The following is a 13219-nucleotide window of genomic DNA, read 5'->3' on the forward strand; positions in this document are numbered from 1 at the left end:
ACTTTGACTTCTTTAGGGAGAAAGGAATCGTGCATGATACAGTCACTCGTTTGATCGTTCGACTGTTTCATAATTCGAAAGATACTAACTGACTTCGTTAGTACCTTCAAGCTGCAGTGACGCACTCAACGGTTTCAATAGGGCTACGTGGTAATTTGACTCATTGAGTAAAATCGTAATCGAGTCTTTCCTAATGTTACTCTGGATAAACCTGATCGAACCTGACTCATTGATCAGTTAGATTCCTAAACTACAAGATTATCCTGGTATATAACGGGTTTAAAGTTTTTTTTATCGTGACTTGTTAAAAGTCCGATTCGATCGAGCGATCCATGCCGAACAAACCATGACGCACCAAATAATATTAATCCAAAAGTCAGCGGTACTTTCCTCACGGGATTACATCCGACATCGCAATAGCCATCGGAGGAATTGTTTAACAAGAACGATATACCGTAATGCCTCTAATATATTTATTTTTCAACATAAACGTACAGTCTGGATTATGTATTACTACTCGACTTTTTCTTTCGATACCATTTACGTAGGTGCAACCGTCATCCGGTGTCGTTTAGTCAAGCTTAAAGGATAAGAATTAAGAACGCGTAGGAGGAGATAGAAATGGTGTGGAAAGGTTAGAAAGAGGGTTAAGGTGAGAGGCGGGGAGTGATACGCGTTAGAATGAAAGAGTGCGAGGATGCGGTGTCGAAGACATAATCGGCGTAGCGTGGAGTCGCGAACACCCACGGGATATCTAATACGTCTGTCAGGCGAGAGTCATCCGGCGCGTAAGGAGGCCAACGTATCTCTTCTACTGGTACTCCTTTTACAACGCCTTCAGGCTCGTAGGGATACGTAGGCAAGATAGACGGAGGAGTACGGGCCAGGAACGTCATAGCGTGATTACCTATAGGTACTACCTGGAGGCAGGAGCCCAAAGCACACGGTGCGAAAAGTGTGGGTCGCTGGTAATGCCGCAATGCCGCTAGTCAAGCCGGTTTCTTTGCTGATTTCGAGGGCACTGCCTGCTGCCCGCCTTAAACTCGAAAGGTGGACGAGAATTACCCACACATGTGCATCGCGACGACAGGAACGTAGATACGTTTACGGGGTGCCAGTCAGTCTCCCTCATTTGGATAATTCTGGTTAGTCATTGTCCTGCTTTAACCACTTGCGCTGGAAAGACGTGCGACGCACGTCGAGATGTTTTTGTTTTTGTAGAGTCCTCTCAGGCAGATCTGTCAATTCGTTGGCAGCGCAAGCGGTTAATATCTTAACCTATAAATTGCATTGAAAGCACTGTCTTGTTTCTATTGTCTGTTAAGGAGATGCTGTGGAATGAACTGTGGTAACTCAATTCTCGTAGAATCTTCATCAGGATAGTCGTGATTCGTTTCTTTTTAAACAAAAGTCACTCAGAATTTATGATGGAGATAGAGGGCAAACATTGCAGTGTAGCATAAGTTAAGAAACCTTCTATCCTTAATGCGAACAGGAAAGAAGGTTCCGTTTCGTGGCGTGTCCTTGCCGGTAAAATGGACGCGCTTCGCCGCAATTTCATCGCCTGTCTAGTCTACATGGAAATTAACGGAAGCAGGAGTTTCTGAAAATGACCAATCTCGAGGACGATCTTGATCTACGTTTGACGTCTGTGCTTATGGTCAAAAAGCGAGGCAATAACGCATTAAATGCTGACCCTGGGTACGTGTTAAGAAAGTAACGTCTTTTGGTCCTTTCTCCAGAAAAAAGTCATGGACAACTACTCGTTTCACTTAACTGACACGAGATATCTTGTGGAGAAAGTAATTATTATTCATTTGTACTTGCATGTCGTTGAGTGGACTGGAACGAAATTTTTTACATTTTTCATTTACTTTTTTTTATAGAGGAATAACTAACAAAGCTATCGATAGAGATAAGGACCTTCAGGTACTTGAATCATCTCGTATTCAAATCCAAGTATCGATTGATCGATTAACCAATCGATTGATTGATTTTTGAGTAAAACGTCAGAAGAGTCTGTCTTTCTCTAGGATTACTTCTGTTGGGTATCCCGGACCATATATGGAGTCGAAATTCAATGCTGTTCTTTATGTCAAGGCTTGCTTGAACTCTGCTGCCACTTAATACTGTTTTAATTGGCTCGTTAATGTAAGGAGACATGCTTTAGCAATAATTCACAACGTACGTCTTGAACGATTGATGTATGATTTTTCTTATCTGGGTGAATAATCAAAATATTAAAACCACCTGGATACACCTTCATACACGCAAAAGCTATAAGCTCATACCAGTTAATTTGATTGCATGTATAATCAAACAATTGATTTTTAAAAAAAATCAAATTTTCCTCATTCTACCGAACGAAGGAAATAGTGAAAATTTAAATGTACAGTATCCATGTAGTCATTAAAAAAAACAACTGCATTCCCAAGTAACTGTTCTTGCTGTTACAAAGAGTTTTACTTACTTTGGAATTAATTTATGTACATCCATCCACATTAAGTATACCAACTACCATAAGCACACGGCACGGTATGTATCAACAAACTCCAAATCTGACAAACTAATACTTTACGCACTCTTCCGTTAAGCTAACTATATTCCTCAGGTATACGGGTAAGAAGAAAATTCTTGAAAACAAGAATTCCCCAGAAGTCTTATCCAACGGTACCAGACGAGATACCAGTTTTCAAAAGAATCCTCCGACTCAAGAGAAAATTTTTCGAGTAATTCATAAAAGTAACTGTACTCGGCACCGATCCGGTTTGAAGAAAAACTTGCAAGAGTTTTCCTAAATTTTAAATTGCACCTACAGGTAAATTCATTTATTAAATAACACCCGTAGACCATTCACTACAAACCGTTAATTGTACAATGATATTGTTCCTTCAGAATATACAAGTTTATTGATCACTGTACAAAAATAAAAAGCAAAAGAAACGCACCGTTTGCTGACAGAGCGTTAGCTCTCCTTGCGCGAATGTTACTCGCGAGAGCGCCAGTCCTTTACTAGAGAAGGCTTACGGATTGGGGAACCAACTCCAGCGTGCTACCCATGTACCAATCCGGTTCTGCCCGTTCAGGGACTCCAGTGGACAGTTCGCGGGTCAACGTTAAGGTATAGTCCAGTCAGATATGGCCGACGGCTTTGAACAATCCAGTAGATTATAACTATATACATATGTATATATATATGTTATATGACTATATGTTAAAGGATGAGACACTCCGTTAACTACTGGCAAATCGCCAAATCCACTGACCTCTCAGAGAAAAGCAGAATCCTTTAATATCTTTCTGAGTTTCTGTACCTGAGGTGAGTGCGAGAGAGACACACCTATTGGCGCTGACGCGCGTAAGAGAAGGACAGACAGAGTGACGATCCAAATAAAATTATATATTCTTTGTTAAATCAATTATCTTATAAGCACTGTGCTCTAATGACTTTTGAATGGTTCGAGATGTCGAAGTAGCCTAGTAACGAGTTTCATTTAGGATTTTGCAAGGACTTTGAAAGTTTTTTTTTAATGACTTTCTCAAATGCGTACTACGATATTCATCGTGTGTCTTCGGTATAGTAGATAACAGCGCTGCGCGTTTATGATAAAAGATAACTTTCTCCTGTGGTCAATGCAGCGGATATAATGCGTGAAATATAATGCAGATTCGACGAGTAAAAGCTGACGTGTAATTGAATCGTATACTGATTATGTACTGCAGCTAAATTGCGAAGCTATACAGATTCTGCTTTAGATCTTTGCTTTCCTGGTAGCAATTTCACTCCTAATCCTTTCGCAACTCAAAGTTCACTTAACGCGCTATGTTCTATTAAGCGAACTGACTCACTTGATCGTTATTCTGCTATATATCCATTTTACAGGATCTTAAAAGATATATATAAAGGTACTCGGTGCGATTATGAAAGGTGGACAGACTACAAGGTGAAACAGCAATTGCATTGGACGTTGCTTCATTTTATTTATTAAATTGAAAGCTTCGTACTTTTCTGAAACAATTATACTGTTTTCAATGGATCCGTGTCTTCTTTGGATATGCTGATCTTAATGGTGTCTCCTAGACTTTTTTGTAAGATCTTGCCAAAAACTGGAAGGAAGCCACGTTCAGAATCCGAGTGATTGGTCAGGATGACATTCGTGCCATTGTGAACGGCGTCCAGGACGTCGTGGTGTAACATCTCTCCAGTTAAGAACAGGTCGGCGGATATTCCTTTTAAAACGGAAGTGCCTGATCCTGCGCAGATTGCTACAGTTTGCACGGTGCTTTCTGTGGAAGAAAAAGAAATTTAATGATAGATAATACAGATTATTGGGTTCAGTAAAAACTTGATAATTCTCTACCTCCGCTCTTGGCCAATCTCACGTAGGGCAATTTTGTACGTTCCTTGACTAATTGCACTGCATCCATTATGCTAATAGGTTGCTTCAATGTGCAAAGTCTTCCTATGCCATTTTCAGGGTTATTCGTATCTGGTTCTATCGGTACGTTTTTTGCCAGATCTGTGATAAGTGAAATATTGTTAAATGGACATAGATTTGTTATTTAATTTTTTTTTCATACCAAATGATTCTGCTAGCCAATCGTTGACGCCACCTTTGATAGAATCGAAGCTGGTATGTGGTGAATATAGGGCGATTTTGTTTTCCAGGCATTTTGCGGCAATCCGCTCCTATTAGACAAATGAGTTAGAGTTAAATGAAGTGTTTTTAAGATAAATTTAATTTTTTTCTCTGTCAGCTGACTACCTTCCACGTTCGGTTGGTGATCGATTTTAATGGGGCAAATATTGGAGGATGATATGATATTATTAGGTCGGCTTTCATATTGACTGCCTCAGTCATCACTGCTTCCGTAAGATCATTCGTTAATAAAACGTGGGAAATATTCTTTGGCTCTGTAGGCTCAATAAGTAATCCAACATTGTCCCAACTGGCTGCTAGACTCTCATCAGCAAAAGCATGCAGAGCTTCCACCACTTTCTGCAAAGGTAGTCCAGCCTGACTGCTCATAGTTTTCAGGAATATTTTCCGTCTTATCAGAGTAGAGTTCTTAATCTGCGAAACTACTGTTGATAGCCGGCCAAACATCTAACAGAATCCCTGAAAATAAATATAATTGTTATATGCAAGTATGGTGTAAAAATATTTGGGTAAGGGTAAAAATAATGGTGTTGTCTCAAATGGTATTGTGTAAAATAAAACATTGTATTTATTTAATATTATATTATATATACAATAAATTTATTCGCTATAGAACCAGATTTTCACTTGTCCGTCGTCACTGGCGGACGCAAGTTGACCAGGAACTGCAGGATTCCATTGTACAGAATTGACATCCTGAGTATGAGCATCATCTGCCGCACACACCATATTAAATGAGGGCTGATTCGGATCAGAGTCGTCTTCTTCACGGAATATTCTGATGATGTCATCTCCACAGGCTGTTGCGATCAGTCCAGTTATTTTGCACCAGTCAATGTCGTATATTGTTCTTGTGTGATATCCAGACAGTGTGCAGACACATTTCCATACAGATTCGTTGTTAGGTGTAGGAACTCCAGCATTGTTGCCAGGTTTATATTCTTGCCAGATTTTCACAGTTTGGTCATCGCTGCAGGTAGCTAATCGATCTCCTGTACTATTGAAAGACAGACTCCAGACTGTGGAAGTGTGCGAAGACAGAGTTGCTATACATGACCAGTCACTGTCCGCTAAATCTTCCTTAAATATTTTGACAGTGTCATCATAGCTAGCTGATGCTAGGATATCTTCTTGAGGATGCCACCGAACCTGAGGAATTGTTGCATTGTATCTTCAAAGCCTATTTTAGTGTTGAATTGTATTATTTGTAGGACTGTTTTGCTTCATTACCTACCTTCTTTACATCTTGAGTATGAGCATTTATGACAGCGGCACATTCATATTCTCCGTCTGTCACTTCCCATACCCAAACAGATTTGTCACGACTGCATGTGGCAAGTAATTGTCCACTCTTTGACCAGCTGACACTTTTAACTTCATTTTCATGACCTTCTAAAGTCGCGTTACATTCAAATTCACTAGAACTTTTATCCCAGATTGCTGTAGTTGCATCAAAACTAGCAGATGCGATATGACTCCCACAAGGAGACCATGCAACTTCTCTGACAGTTCTTGTGTGACCTTCCGTAAGAATTGTTTTCATTGCCCATTTAGAACCTTCCGGTGCCCAGATTCGAATTGTCTTATCTTCACCACATGACGCAATACTAGTGCCCTTAGGATGCCAACAAACATTCCACACTCTCCCTTTGTGACCAGTTAGAATTTGCTTTAGTTCCAGCGTACCCATTGTTATCTGAAACAGTGAAATAACTTTCTGAATTTAATATCTTGCTATATCTTGCTTTTTTTTTCAAAAAATCACTGAACTACCAATAATAGATAGTCTTACTCCAAAAATGGGATTAGAGTCGGGAAATGTTTGTGCATCTTTACTATAAATATACATCTACACGCAATAGTATAGAAATAAAAATATTATAACTTAAATAAAATTATGTAGCAGCACACGTAATTGTACATGAATCACATGATTACAAATAATCCAACTATAACCAGACATTGTTAATATTATTTAAAATCAATATATCCAACGTAGAGATACAATCATGTATAAAAACTGCAAACTTTAAACAATTAGCGAATAGATATAAGAAATGTATTAAAGCAGTAGCACAACTGAGGTTACGTCTCTGCTATAACCCGTCGTAAAAAAAGACTTACGATTAACATTATACGTTAAATAGGCACAGACGTCTATAATAAATGCCACATAAGAAATCGTAGAATATACAATAAAGAAATCCTTTAATATCCCCAAAGAACGATTAAAAATACGTACTCAACCGCCTGCCTAACTGAACAGAATGTCTCAATCGATGTCAAAATTCCCTACTGTATTAACTCATTGCCAGTTCATAAGAGTCACAAGAGGGCGACTACACTATGACATACAAATTAGAATAACTAATAAATAATACAATATCCAAATAGGAATACAATTAGCATAATATACGCTATCACAACGCATTCAAGGCTTCTGTCATTCAGTTTCTGCAACCTGACCCTTTTATACTCCATATTATCGCTGCATAATCAGCAAGAATTCACTGTTACTCAATTCCATGTTTTGCTTCTTTTTTTCCCCGCAACTGAATCCCATGCACCATCTTCTAACTTTATCGCTAAGAGTCTAGTTTGCTCCGCAAGCACCGAATTCTTGAATTACCAAGTGATGAATTTCTATTGACCTCTAGTCTAAATGTTTCTAGTCTCTTTCAGAATGGTGGTCGCAAGTCTGCCCGGTATATCCGTGTGTCTATCTACACAAAGTAGCCAAGGCGGCTTACTTCCAGCCACTTGTTAGTTAATGGTGCAGTATAGAGGGTTATCCTTCCGCCTCTACGAATGTTAGGATATTCGTACGCCGTTCGTAGTGCAAGAGGTACGAGTCAGCGTCAGCTATCAGAAGCTGACAGAAGTCGAGACCGTCACGTAGTGTGCTCAGTGCATTAGTGAATCTTAAAAATAAGGTGAAAAAAGATTTTTATGTCGGCATTGAAGCATGGCTTGCAGTTCTATCATTAGCTGTCTACCATAGAGTGGGCGGTGCCGGGTTAAACGGAAAAAATTAGTAAATTAGAGTTGCGAGCTACTTTAAAGTAATCTAGGAGGAAACGTGATTGCGATTTTTTCTAATATTAGTTTATTGCCAGGAGAAATACATACTTTTGTTGGAATTAATGGTGAACCACCCAGTGTCTATTATACCTGTTGCTGATATGTCAATTCTCGATACGTACTGTCGAGCACGCTGGTATTTTTCTGATACCGTTTATAAACGACGAGGCTATGCCGGTAGGCCTGTAGCCATTTTTGGAATTCTCACAACGTCTTTCCACGTACGAATGTCCCTTCCGTTCGAATTGCAGCGCCTCGTTGCTTTTCATAGGATTTTCGCTTTTTTTTTGGACGTCTGACTTGCTCCTCTCTATGTGAATTTCTAAACGTGAAAACGACTGTGTTACCAGCATACGATAATTCAAAGTACGCGGGATTTTTGGTAATCATATCATTTATTCGAATCGCTGTTTGTTTAATCGACTTTCTCGTTATCGTAAAAATTAATTTGTCATACATAAATAGTAATAAACAGGCATATCGACTTGATATTTAAAATGTAATAATCCACTTTTCTTTAACGTCCAGCAAATCCAATGAATTCACAATACCTGAAATTGTTTGAAATTCTACAAATTCTTTATCTCTCATAATTTGATTAACCTTCTACAACTCTCTACTATTTAATCTTTTTTAGTTTTATCGTTTCACCAATACTATTACTACCAAACGTAACCATCAAGGTTACGTTACAATTTATTGCTCGACTTACCACAATTTGATACCTCCTTCTACCGGTTAATGTCTGTCTGAATTCCACGTGAAATTTTTACCGTTACACCAATGGTAAGACAATTGCTTACCCGGTGTCACAACCAGGACAGTTTTTTAATCCAGTTTTATAATCAGCTTCATTAATTTTTTAAATCGTGATCCCAAGATAATATCTGCATTCTTAGCAAAGATAATACACAGTATTGTCACGTATAAATACTTCCAACGATTCGTTTCCTCGAAGTAAATCCAGATACTTCTACCTGTCTTAGCCCTGAAGTATATACTAATAGTTTCTCACTTTCATTTCTTATCTGACTAGACTTGCGCAACAGATAAAGTAAATGTGATCAGTCGTAAGTTTTTTTTAACAGAAAATCAATTATTTCCTAGCGAAAAGTGCGTTAATATTTTTTTATATACCTATTGCACGATGCAAATTATTAGCCAACAATTTTGGGCTTCCCGGAAATATGTAATAACGTCTGTTATCGTTTTATTTTTATTTAATCGTAATACCGTTAAACCCCAATTCTTTTTCCCTTTGTCGCGCCATACAGTGTATGGTGTTACGGTAAATCCGGTTGATAATTGTCGTTACTCTTTACACAGGTTATATGGGATAGCATTATTACGGGTAATATTAGTTTGACGAATCATTTTTCGAGTGTCTATTAATCACGTATATCTTATATCAGATCAGAAGTAGGATTATATCGATACTTAGAGATAACATATCTCCTTAATTGAGCATTTGAAAGTTTTTGAAAAATTCAACACCTATTATCAACATAGTTCAATATTTTTATTTGACTAACGTCAAACTCAATACTCAAATTAGTAACAAATATTAGACTGTCATATAATGATTACAACATTGAACTTGTATTAATTATATTAATATCACCAGGAAAAAACATACTTAATCAGTCAGGTCAGAGCAGCGTGTGTATTTTGATAAATGATATAAAGCCTCCGATAAAAGTATTCAATAAATCTTTGCAAAATGTGCGCTGAACTTCTAATTTGGAAGAAGTTCAGCTGCTCATCTCTGTAAAATTCCTGTTATTTACGATTTTCGTTGAAATTTTACTAGCATGATCTTTGAAAGGTCCCGAATCGACTTAAATGTATTAAATTATTAATAAGAATTTTTTTGTATATATTTTAAGGTAACGCTGAGCGATCGAGGATTAAAATATGTTATCGACTGAAAAGAAAATTTCTGTAGTCACTTCTGGGGAGGATGTGGACTGGCTGGAAAACATGCCTTCCGGTGGACCTCTTGATGAATATCGTAAATCCGCCACGTTTTCCTGGAAGAGATTGAGAGTGATTTTAGAGGATCCTGAGAGGCTTCTTTTTAAGGTAAGTAATATTAGGTGAATTATTTTTCAAGCGTAAAGAAGACGTAACTTGAATTATTATGGATTTCAGATGAAAGTATGGAAAGCGATGGAAGCAGATCCGGAATTTCATCCTCAGGATAATGTTACTCCTTCAGCCGATGAACAGAAGCGGAGAGTGGCACGACAGCTTGCACGTCTCAATCATGTTAATTTGTTACCATCAAATATTCATCAAGTTACCTACAAGATCAAGGTAGTTAGGTACTATTGATTTAAGTTCATAATAAATTTATATACGTACAGTAGGAACGTCTTCTGATTGTTTAGACCAGATTCGAGTGAAATCCAATTACTATGGATTAAAGTATAGATGATAATTAATTAAAGTATAGATGATAAAGAATGATCAGAGTCTCTTAAGTTACGAAATTATTTGCATAACAGCTGATACACGTCCAGCAAGGATATTTAAAAGGATTGGTGAAATTATAATATGATTTCTTTCCAAAGACAAGGTTCTTGATGACACTCAATGAAGCTACGGCCATTGTCAATACATCGCTCTCCGTTAAAATTGCTCTTGGTGTCTATCTTTTTGGAAATACTCTTCTTAGTCTTGGAACCGAGCGTCATTACCCAACATTCCATGCAGTGTGGAATAAGCAGGTATATGTTGATTCCATATTGTTGAAGATAAAAGATGATTTGTTACTTGGAAAATAAAGATTAATTAACTTTACAGGTTTTGGGAGCATTTGCGCTCACGGAAGTGGGTCATGGTAGCAACACGAAAATGATGAGAACGACAGCTACCTATGATCCAAGCACACAGGAATTTGTGCTCCATACTCCGGATTTTCAAGCTGCCAAGTGTTGGATAGGAAATTTAGGTAATTGGGTGAGGGGTGATTGTTGATTGATAATATTGATTAGGTTCAATAAATATTTCATGATCAATATCGATCAATTTTACAGGTAAAACTTGTACAGTGGCTATAGTCTTTGCGCAATTAGTGACCCTTGGTGAGTGCCATGGGTTACACGCGTTTATTGTGCCCGTCAGAAACCCTAAGACGTATTTTCCGTACCCTGGTGTTGTACTGGGCGACATCGGCGAGAAAATGGGACTCAATGGAATTGATAACGGGTAAGATGGACAACAGAAAGATTCTCGAGGATTCTTTATTGACACAGAAGCTTGAGGAATGATCGGTGGACTTCTTTCTTTCAGATTTCTTATGTTCAATCACTATAGAATACCTAAGGCTAATTTATTGAACAGAACCGGTGACGTCACCCCGGAAGGAGAGTATGAGAGTTCATTTTCCGATCCACAAAGGATACTTGGTAATTTTAATAATGTTCTGTAATATTGTTTTATTTACTTGAATATAATATTTTTTCGTCAGGTGCGGCTCTGGAAAATCTATCTGCAGGACGTATGGGTATTTGTCAAGAAGCTACCAATACGCTTGGTGCAGCCGTTGTTATAGCAGTTAGATATGCTGCGGTTCGCACGCAATTTGCACCATCATTATCAAATTCTAGCGAAGAAACAGCCATCATCGAGTACGAGCTTCACGTAAGTCCATTTTCATTCGTCTTTGAAATATTTATATCTTTGTACAACATGACCTGTATGTTGTGTAATAATATTTCAGCAATGGCGTTTATTCCCTTATTTGGCGGCCGCCTGTGTCTTTCGAATTTTTATGTCAGAATTTACTGAAGTATACCTGGAGAATATACAAAAATCCATGGAGGGAGAGAACATACCAAATCTTGTTAGTATTTTGATACGAATAATTTAATTGGTTACAATATTAATTGTTTTTCACTTTTAGAGTCAAATAGTCTCCGAGATTCATTCCATTGTGTCTGCTATAAAACCACTGATCACATGGACCTGCCGTGATGCGATACGTGAATGCAGAGAGGCGTGCGGAGGTCATGGTTATCATAAAGGTGGAAGATTTTTAAAAATAGCTTCACGTCCTTTAAATAATAATTATAAGCGATGTTATTATTTTATCTAGCTGCTAATCTTGGGGATTTGGGTGTTAATCACGAACCCACGGTAACGTACGAAGGTGATAATAATGTGTTGGTCCAGCAAACCAGTAACTGGATATTACGGCAATGGTCAGACTCACAAGGAGGATCTATGATAGCAAGTCCTTTGGCATCAGTCAGTTTTCTTACGAATGGACCAGTGATTTTAAAAAATAGATTTCAGGCACAGTCGATAGAGGAAATTATGACACTTGATTGTAAGTAAAATGAAATTATCAGATTCGAATAAAATACTATTTGTTTCGCATCTTGTTTTAAATTCTAACGATGATCTTCTTTGTTAGTCGTTAGAGGAACTTACGAGTGGCTGATTACATTCTTGGCTATGGAAACATATAAGAAGTTCGAAGAAGGTGTTTCGCAGGGATTGGATAATTTTACAGCACGAAGTAAAACACAGGTTTACAGAGCTGCAAACTTGTCACGAGCTTATGGAGAAGTAAGTACAATTTCAATAATTGTATTTAAAGCATTGCATCGATATACAACAAATCATATATATTGCAGATGATTGTTTTGAAGTACGCGATAATACGTTTAAACAATCTGCTACCGAATCAACCACAGAGTCAATCATTGAGGGTAGTTTCAGAAAAGTTACTTCTATTGTACTCTCTGTCCTGTTTGGAAAAACATTTGGCTACTTTTTATCAAGGTGAGAATTATAATAAATGCGATTCAATTGATTGATGTTACAACAATCCACAATGTGTCAGTCAGCATTTTTTCGCATACCTTGGCTATTTGGTAAACCAAGAAACTGTATTGCTCCTCGAGAGGTTGTAAAGGGGACGCTTTAAACAAACGATTGCACAAGACAATTGAACGTAGCACTTCTTGCTACATGTCACATCAGTTGCATGTTACGACACATCAATAAAACTTTCCCGTGTGAATGAGTCATTAAGTTTTTGCATTTTGTCTGCAGGTGGTTACTGTTCTGGTTCGCAAATGGTGAATTTAATACGCGAGAGTATTTTAGAACTGTGCGCACAATTGAAACCGGAAGCCGTTGCCATTGCTGACAGTTTGGCACCACCGGATTTCGTTCTGAATTCCGTATTGGGCATGTCGGATGGGAAGGTAAATTTAACGAATCGTGCAATAAGGAAAAAAAAAAAAATGTCAATGAACATATTTCTTATAGGTTTACGAAAGACTCGAAGAAGCATTCAGAAGTAATCCTGGTGGCATGGAGCGAGCTAGTTGGTGGAAGGAATTACTCCCGGCATCGCAAAATCCTTTGAAAGCACCCCAATCTAAACTTTGACATTAACGATTTGATTTTAGAATTTTATTAATAGATTTTTATTATACATCATAAATATCGAAACATGTCAC

The 13219-nt window shown here is 37.8% G+C and overlaps 2 protein-coding genes across 12 annotated transcripts; one reads left to right on the top strand and one right to left on the bottom strand.

Moving 5' to 3' along the window:
* The first annotated feature begins 2995 nt into the window (after nucleotides 1–2995).
* Nucleotides 2996–13170, top strand: LOC107271554 (peroxisomal acyl-coenzyme A oxidase 3). 4 transcript variants are annotated; one of them, XM_025088760.1, is made up of 15 exons: nucleotides 2996–3121; nucleotides 9629–9824; nucleotides 9894–10058; nucleotides 10316–10471; nucleotides 10548–10695; nucleotides 10781–10952; nucleotides 11037–11152; nucleotides 11215–11387; nucleotides 11467–11589; nucleotides 11650–11770; nucleotides 11842–12075; nucleotides 12163–12317; nucleotides 12386–12533; nucleotides 12807–12961; nucleotides 13026–13148. In XM_025088760.1, the coding sequence occupies exons 2-15, from the start codon at nucleotides 9657–9659 to the stop codon at nucleotides 13146–13148; spliced, it is 2157 nt and encodes a 718-aa protein (XP_024944528.1). In that variant the 5' UTR covers nucleotides 2996–3121; nucleotides 9629–9656. The 4 variants fall into 4 exon arrangements, with proteins under 4 accessions (XP_024944528.1, XP_015603182.1, XP_015603185.1 ...); XM_015747696.2 differs by lacking the exon at nucleotides 2996–3121 and adding an exon at nucleotides 7372–7506; XM_015747699.2 differs by lacking the exon at nucleotides 2996–3121 and adding an exon at nucleotides 7421–7594 and having other exon boundaries at nucleotides 13026–13170.
* LOC107271560 (probable cytosolic iron-sulfur protein assembly protein Ciao1) lies at nucleotides 3957–8052 on the bottom strand. Of its 8 annotated transcripts, none has more exons than XM_015747715.2 (5): nucleotides 7791–8048; nucleotides 4767–5120; nucleotides 4582–4690; nucleotides 4362–4520; nucleotides 3957–4287 (listed from the first exon to the last, which is right to left on the bottom strand). In XM_015747715.2, exons 2-5 carry the CDS (start codon nucleotides 5106–5108, stop codon nucleotides 4019–4021), a joined length of 879 nt encoding a protein of 292 aa, XP_015603201.1. In that variant the 5' UTR covers nucleotides 5109–5120; nucleotides 7791–8048; the 3' UTR covers nucleotides 3957–4018. The 8 variants fall into 8 exon arrangements, with proteins under 8 accessions (XP_015603201.1, XP_015603200.1, XP_015603202.1 ...); XM_015747714.2 differs by lacking the exon at nucleotides 7791–8048 and adding an exon at nucleotides 6904–7272; XM_015747716.2 differs by lacking the exon at nucleotides 7791–8048 and adding an exon at nucleotides 6786–6920.
* Nucleotides 13171–13219: the final 49 nt, after the last annotated feature.

Source organism: Cephus cinctus, unplaced genomic scaffold (assembly GCF_000341935.2).
Source record: "Cephus cinctus unplaced genomic scaffold, Ccin1 Ccin1_scaffold0997, whole genome shotgun sequence".
In the NCBI taxonomy this organism is placed as follows: Eukaryota; Metazoa; Arthropoda; class Insecta; order Hymenoptera; family Cephidae; genus Cephus; species Cephus cinctus.

What these genes read in the sequence shown, in the direction of transcription:
- LOC107271560 (XM_015747711.2), bottom strand. An exon ending in ATACTCAAGATGTAAAGAAG is followed by an intron (nt 5,811 to 5,895) that starts GTAGGTAATGAA and finishes ACAATTCCTCAG; the next exon opens with GTTCGGTGGCATCCTCAAGA.
- LOC107271554 (XM_025088760.1), top strand. Translation starts at nt 9,657, where the DNA reads ATGTTATCGACTGAAAAGAAAATTTCTGTAGTCACTTCTGGGGAGGAT. An exon ending in GTGTTGGATAGGAAATTTAG is followed by an intron (nt 10,696 to 10,780) that starts GTAATTGGGTGA and finishes TCAATTTTACAG; the next exon opens with GTAAAACTTGTACAGTGGCT. An exon ending in CGATCCACAAAGGATACTTG is followed by an intron (nt 11,153 to 11,214) that starts GTAATTTTAATA and finishes TTTTTTCGTCAG; the next exon opens with GTGCGGCTCTGGAAAATCTA.